Source organism: Dendrobates tinctorius, unplaced genomic scaffold, assembly GCF_039654945.1.
Source record: "Dendrobates tinctorius isolate UK_male_01 unplaced genomic scaffold, ASM3965494v1 ptg000020l, whole genome shotgun sequence".
In the NCBI taxonomy this organism is placed as follows: Eukaryota; Metazoa; Chordata; class Amphibia; order Anura; family Dendrobatidae; genus Dendrobates; species Dendrobates tinctorius.
The window spans coordinates 14,300,130-14,307,894 of NW_027361688.1; the positions used below are offsets into that span (position 1 = coordinate 14,300,130).

Here is a 7,765-nt window from a genome sequence, read left to right on the forward strand (position 1 = left end):
TGCGCCGACCTGCGCCCGCCGCACAGGCGCGACCGCCAGCCCCCGGCGAGAGAGAGAGAGGAGCAAGCGGAGACCGGGTGAATGCAACAGGAGGGGTTCCAGGGGTCATACATACCTTGTGCCGGCCCTATGGAGACGGCTGTCCACCGGACCCTCTGCTCCGCCTGCTCCAACCACTGTCATGGTGACCTACCCGGCCCCACCGTGGCGCATCCAGGGACCCGAGCTTGACCGAGGTAGGAGACCCCCCCGCTACCTGGGTCGGTCAGCCGGCCTGGGAATCCCTCGACGACTCCATGATGGACCATCTGTAGGAAGTCCCGTCCTATAGGAACAGGAAACCAACTGATGCGTGGGAGAGGTGCCGCCCTTTTGTATCTGTAGGTTTCCTGTTCCTGAAGGGCGGATCCCCTCTCTCAGGTGGTGCTGTCATGGACGACCGAATAAAATATATTTACACACACACACTGAGTCTTGAAACCATTATTTTTTATATAAACAGTAACAAACTTGTATAAACCACAAGTAAAAAAACAGTATGAAACATACTACAACACAACGACAAACATTGTCGAAATAATGTAACCCTGTCAACAGGACAGGCAAGGTGTCTGGTGGCTACGGAGGTTTTTTGACCAGACTAGTTACTTATTGATTAACCAAGCATCAAAATTGATGGTAGTCTGGATGGTAGCTATACGAGGGGAATAGATTTTGATCCAACACCTGACTCATTGTAGATGTCCTTGTTGTCCACTCCTTTGTGATGGATTTGGGCGGCCATAAACCAATGAATCTGGATGTTCCAGACGAAAGGATGGCGCGGGCACAAACCGCTGCGATGCATCTGCTGGTGGTGGAGGCACACTGCGGGGATTACAAAGGTTCATAATCCCAGTGATTATGTCATTGGAAGGTGGTGTATTTGATGCTGTGTCAACAGACATAATAAGTACATGTACAGCTGACATTATTAAGTTCTGACGGTCCCGTGTCATGGACCTCAGGCGGCTGGCTATGTTTATCCCAAAAGTATCAAGTTCATCTTGATGTCTGACATTATCTATTAGACTGAGGGTTCTGCTAGTGAGTTGTTGAATTGCACTAGCGGAAGTCTCAGTTATTGTGTCTTTTTTTTGGGCTGCCCTTATCGATGACACGGAACGGCCAGAACCTGCCCGTATCCAAGTGCGCCTTGACACACCACCACCTCGGGTACTGCTAGCGGCAGATGCAGTAGCGTCAACAGTGGAGCCAGACGCCTCCTCCACGACAGAGGACACACTGGTGTCCAAACAGGAATCGCAACAAGAAGGTTCGGATGCTATGGAGGAAATGGCTGAAGAGGGCCTGTCATTCGGAGGAGCTGGAGAGGAAGACATGTCCAGGACCTCCTCGGCCTGACCCTGTTCCGGGCTGTTCTGTTCAGGGCCCGTTGACGTCCCGGAACTGATATTTCCATCCGTTCTGTAGAAGGAAGAACAACTAAATTATTATACACCAAAAAACAAGAGTAAAACTTTATAACTGAGCAGAAATATAAATATATATAAATAAATCATGGATACACTCGGGTATGACATGCGATTTTAGGGTCTTTTATTGAGCATCAAGTATCCCTCCCGGAATATAAACAAGTGATCAAAGATGGGTAGCAGCATACAGGGACATAGTCTATGGACTAGCATATTTGGGAAGAATCTATGGAGCATTTTGGAGCCAAAACAAGGATCATTATATGGGACATATTATTATATTTACCATCTTATGTGGACATTTTTTTCCTTTGTGCTACTTTATTTTTCATTTGTCTATTTTCAACAAACAGAGTCTCGACTTCCGCTTACCAAAAATCGATATTCCCCCAATGTTTTGTCAAAGAGACACACCGCCCTACGATAATACCTACAAATGTCCAGTCATCATCTAGAGGCAGCGTATATCCATTCTTGTGACAACAGCCATATACAACCCCAGTAATCAAAGCGCAATTTACCTCCGCAAATTCCTGCTGGTTAAAACAAACTGCAGCAGATCTGCAAATGGAACCTTCTTTCTAGGAGGTGAACTTCCGCTTGGTGTTTTCATAGACTTTACCAGCCTGTCTGTTATGGAGCGCCAATGATTTTTAACATCATCCACTGCAATGAAATGAAATGAAATAAAAACATTACTTTAATTTCCAAAATTACAGGCCAACTTAGTACTCATAATACTAACTTACTAATCTGTTTTTTTCCAGGTCTTGGCAGGTCAGGCCACTGCGGATATTTTTCCGTCACAATTGCTGGCCAGGCATCCCTTTGATTGTATGTTCCTTTGTATGCCTCGCTGGCGCGGTCCCACACTTCAGGATGTTTCTCTATCTGGAAAGTGAAAATTCCGTGTTAATACGTGTTATTTAAAAATAATGTGAAATACAAAAGTCCGTTTTATCTCTATAATGTGGTCAACACATGTAGAGATATACACTCACTGGCCACTTTATTAGGTACACCATGCTAGTAAGGGGTTGGACCCCCTTTTGCCTTCAGAACTGCCTCAATTCTTCGTGGCAGAGATTCAACAAGGTGCTGGAAGCATTCCTCAGAGATTTTGGACCATATTGACATGATGGCATCACACAGTTGGCGCAGATTTGTCGGCTGCACATCCCTGATGCGAATCTCCCGTTCCACCACATCCCAAAGATGCTCTATTGGATTGAGATCTGGTGACTGAGGAGGCCATTTGAGTACAGTGAACTCATTGTCATGTTCAAGAAACCAATCTGAGATGATTCGAGCTTTATGACATGGCGCATTATCCTGCTGAAAGTAGCCATCAGATGTTGGGTACATTGTGGTCATAAAGGGATGGACATGGTCAGCAACAATACTCAGGTAGGCTGTGGCGTTGCAACGATGCTCAATTGGTACCAAGGGGCCCAAAGAGTGCCAAGAAAAAATTCCCCACACCATGACACCACCACCACCAGCCTGAACTGTTGATACAAGGCAGGATGGATCCATGCTTTCATGTTGTTTACGCCAAATTCTGACCCTACCGTCCGAATGTCGCAGCAGAAATCGAGACTCATCAGACCAGGCAACGTTTTTCCAATCTTCTACTGTCCAATTTCGATGAGCTTGTGCAAATTGTAGCCTCAGTTTCCTGTTCTTAGCTGAGAGGAGTGGTACCCGGTGTGGTCTTCTGCTGCTGTAGCCCATCTGCCTCAAAGTTCGACGCACTGTGCGTTCAGAGATGCTCTTCTGCCTACCTTGGTTGTAACGGGTGGCAATTTGAGTCACTGTTGCCTTTCTATCAGCTCGAACCAGTCTGCCCATTCTCCTCTGACCTCTGGCATCAACATGGCATTTCCGGCCACAGAACTGCCGCTCACTGGATTTTTTTTCTTTTTCGGACCATTCTCTGTAAACCCTAGAGATGGTTGTGCGTGAAAATCCCAGTAGATCAGCAGTTTCTGAAATACTCAGACCAGCCCTTCTGGCACCAACAATCATGCCACGTTCAACGGCTCTCAAATCACCTTTCTTCCCCATACTGATGCTCGGTTTGAACTGCAGGAGATTGTCTTGACCATGTCTACATGCCTAAATGCACTGAGTTGCCGCCATGTGATTGGCTGATTAGAAATTAAGTCTTAACACACAGTTGGACAGGTGTACCTAATAAAGTGGCCAGTGAGTGTATATCCACAGTAAAACACACCTAGGCCTAACACAATGACAAACCCCACACTCTCTGTATGACACCTGTGTAACAAAAGATACGCTAAGGATGGCCTTATCCGCTTTCCCAAACACCACACCAATTCTCCATGGCTAAGGCGATTTTCACAGAAGCGCCTTTGATTTTTTATTATAGACGCATGAGTTAATACCATTCTATAACCATGTTCAGGCATGATACTAAAAAAGCTGAAGTGCGCATGACAATCCACGCTACAGCGTGTCCTTGCCGCACAAAGGAGCGTTTTTTGTTTTTTTTAACACAGGTGAGACGGAGGAAAAATAATACCGTTTGCGTACGCTGTGCCATGGCGTACTGTAAAAAAACAATATATTTTTTTTTTTAATAAAAAAAATGGGTACGTGCGCAACCCCATGCTGAAAAAAATTAAACATAGGGATGCAGGACGCATGCGCATGGACGCGCACAAAATGAAACCCTATAAACAATATATTTTTTTTATTTAACACCGAATCCAATGCCTGACCCTTGATTTTAAAATATATACACAAAATTAAAAATATGGTTGACATGAAGTCATCAATGTTATGTCGTTTATTAATGTTGTTAAATATGTTTAGTTCTAATTTTGGGGTTCAATTTCGGGGTATAATCAAGAAAAAAATTGGCGTGGGCTCCCGCGCAATTTTAGCCCCCAGAGAGGGGAAAAGCAGGTGAGTGACGGCAGATTTAAATAGCCTAAGAAGGGACCATTTTTTTGCCCCCCCCCCCCCCGGCTACAAAAATCTGCCGACAGACACCCCATAAAGGGCACATCTGTAAGATGCGCCTTTTATGGCACTTAACCCTCTCTTTTCCCACAGCCATCGTGCAGGGGCATATGGGGTAATAAGGGGTTAATGTCACATTGCAATTGGAATGTGACATTAAGCCGGGTTAATAACAGATAGGCGTCAATCAGACGCCGATCCATTATTAACCATATATTAATGAAGGGTTAAAAAAAATTACACAAACAATATTTTTAAAAAATTTTATTGAAATAAAGACAACTTTGTTTTGACCATTTTTTATTTCTCGCCCAATCCATCCATTGAAGAGTTAAAAAAAAACCAAAACCTTTCATTGCTGACCTGAGATCAGCACAGGAGTGTGAGAAATTTTCCCACGCTCCTGAGTTCATCTCAGGACAGCATGGTAGTCCGCGCATGCGCAGACCGGACCGCCCGAGTTCACCCGAGCAGCGCGAGCTGCCTTCGGGTGAAGTCGGTAAACAATGAGCCGGGGCGCTTTACGGCCCCGTTCATTGTAGCGGCGTCGGGAGTTTAGAGCGGCCACATGTTATGTGGCCGCTCTAAACTTTAGATCTTCGTGGGACAATCGTTTTTAGGGGATGCTGCGGAGGGTAGGTATTTTTGTGGTTTGTTTTTTTACAATTTTATTTAGGTTGAGCATGGTCTTCGGGGAATTAGCAGAAGAGGTGAGTATGGGTTTTTTATTTTATTTTTAGTTGGCGACGTCGGGGACAGGTAATTATAATTTTTTTCCACAGGTAACCACTGGCCACCAATGAAAAAAAATTATTTGACACTTTCAAAAAAAAAAAAAGGATGATGGTGCAAAAAATGATAAATATAAATATATATATGGGGGGGAGGCAGGAATTAAAAAGGCGCATTATGGGGGTCCTAAAATTATTGGCGGGGGACAGGAAAAAAAAAAAAAAATATTCACAGCAGGAGCAGCGCGATGGGAAATACTGCTCCCATTGCGCTGCTCCTGCTGGCACTACTGTATAGGAACAGACATATGCCGATGGGACTAGTAGTCCTATCGGCCTATGGCAGAGAGCAGGCTCAGCAGCGGTCACAGACGCCCCATAGACCACATCCACGCTATACACCACACTGACACATACACAGACACCACGCACACACACTCACCACGCTTATCATGAAGGGGACATTCAGCTCCATCCGGTCGTACCACTCCATGCCTGCAGCGCCAGCCATGATACAGGAAGAAGGAAAGGATTATGGGATTTCCTTCTTCCTGTATGGGATGGTCCTTGCATGGCATGATGGGGAATGATGGGATGGGCTAGATGACATTTCCTGGCCGCATGCGGTATTTACCGCGAAAAATATGCTGGTTTTATGTAAAAATGCGGTTTATATGCGATCCTATACAACCCTATGGGGCCGGGATCGCCGCGGATCCGCAAAATTAATGAGCATGCTGCGGTTTTTTCCGCGATGCGATTCCGCCGTGGAAAAAACCGCAGCATTAGCACAACTGAGCGGAATCCCATAGGATTGCATGGGATGCTTATTTTTTGCGATTTCGCGGCAGAAACGTGCGGTAAATACCGCCGCGAAAAAAACTGATCGTGTGAACGCAGCCTAAATGTAAACGCTGGACAAATCCATACCTATGTGTGCTGGTGGAGAGGCCTGGACGTCCTTCTGCCCCGACGCGCGTTTCGCACTGCTTCCTTCTTGTGTACTTCGTCTTTATGTTTCAATAAAGTATATTTTTATAAAGTATACACCATTGTGTGGTATCAATTTTGCATTATGTTGCTACCACAAAAGTTGTAACTATATACAGTTGTAGAAGATTTAAAAAATACAGATCCTTCACATTAATACGTTTGTGGTTAGATGGCAGAGCTGGGCACATAATGTGTGAACAGGTCAAGCTATGACCATATCTAGCAAAAAATCTACAATGAGTGGGGTCCGAGCAGATGAGCATGGCTCGTCTAAATCTCGTGTCTCGCGACCTATTCGCAGCTTTTGGCTTTCTATTGTCGATTTTCCTAACTGCATCATCAGTGAGAAATCATGTTTTAAAGCTAGACGTGCATTTTGGCATGAAGATGCACTTACAACTTCTCAGCCTCATGTGGTATTTCTTACCTAGCAGGACCCTGACCTGGCTGATTGACAGGCTTTTTGCTCTGGTACATGGCCATTTTTTTGATAGCTATATAAGGGTGCTTTTATGGAAGGAAGTATCTCATGAGGCTGAGGAGCTAAGTGCACCCAATGTGCTTCCAGACACAACTTCAAAACCTGATTTCTTGTAGCTGCTGGAGCAACGCTTTGGGATCATAAATGGATTTACTGGCTTATCTTTTAACGGGCTGCAGTCATATAAATGATTTAAGAATGTTAAAGTTTCTGGCAGGTTCCCGTTAAGGTCCTCAAACATAATAGATAAAAGTTGAATGAATCCGCCAGTATGAAATGATGCCAGATGAGAGATGTATCCATCATGTTGAATTTCAATGGACACTCTTTTTGTTTGGCGTAAGGACAAGACACTGGCCGAGACATCTGGAGAAAGAGTACAGAGAAATTTGGCATAGTCTTTCTCTTAATAAAGCCATTCTTACGCATGGGAAAGTCGTTGGGAGACAGCTGTCGACAGGAAATTTGTTGGGTGAATATCTAGCTAATGTGTATGGCCAACTTTAAGACCCTCATACATATTAGACAAATGTAGTTTGAACCCACTGATATTGATGGGCTATCCTAATACGTATGATGACCTGAGGTCCTCCCACATTGATCAAAACTCAACACAGACGAGCTGAAGGCTGCTATCAAAGCAACCTGGGCTTCCATAACCCCTCAACAGTGCCACAGGCTGATCGCCTCCATGCCACACCGCATTGATGCGAAAGGAGCCCCGACCAAGTATTGAGTGCATTTACTGAACATACATTTCAGTAGGCCAACATTTAGAATTTTAAAATCATATTTTTGATGATATTCTAATTTAGGGAGAAGCACCTGTATCAAACTATGTGGAGCAGAGTGGAATACGTTTGGACTCCTCGCCCTCATAGGTGCTCAGAAAGAATCCTGGTGGTCCAATGCTCAAAATTTGAAGTTTTAAAGCAGGTTTGGAGGCAGAATAATCCCACATTTCTCCAGTTAATCAGACCCTGTGTGAGGAACATCTGAAACTCGCCAAAGATACATTTCAGAAGAATGAATCGTCATCTTCCATTGAGTATTCTAAGACATTTAGATTTTTTTTTTGAGTATACGCCGGTATGGTA

General features: G+C 44.5%; 1 protein-coding gene across 1 annotated transcript; it reads right to left on the minus strand.

The window, feature by feature from the left end:
- Positions 1 to 628: 628 nt before the first annotated feature.
- LOC141083156 (uncharacterized) lies at positions 629 to 5,686 on the minus strand. Its single transcript, XM_073567334.1, has 4 exons — positions 5,637 to 5,686; positions 2,225 to 2,366; positions 1,997 to 2,141; positions 629 to 1,467 (listed from the first exon to the last, which is right to left on the minus strand). The coding sequence occupies exons 1-4, from the start codon at positions 5,667 to 5,669 to the stop codon at positions 732 to 734; spliced, it is 1,056 nt and encodes a 351-aa protein (XP_073423435.1). The 5' UTR covers positions 5,670 to 5,686; the 3' UTR covers positions 629 to 731.
- Between the last annotated feature and the right edge of the window lie 2,079 nt (positions 5,687 to 7,765).

Coding starts and splice junctions, on each gene's coding strand:
- LOC141083156 (XM_073567334.1), bottom strand. CDS start 5,669: ATGGAGCTGAATGTCCCCTTCATGATAAGCGTG. Junction 2,367..5,636: donor TCCCCTTCATGATAAGCGTG/GTGAGTGTGTGT, acceptor TTCACTTTCCAG/ATAGAGAAACATCCTGAAGT. Junction 2,142..2,224: donor ACCTGGAAAAAAACAGATTA/GTAAGTTAGTAT, acceptor ATTTCATTGCAG/TGGATGATGTTAAAAATCAT.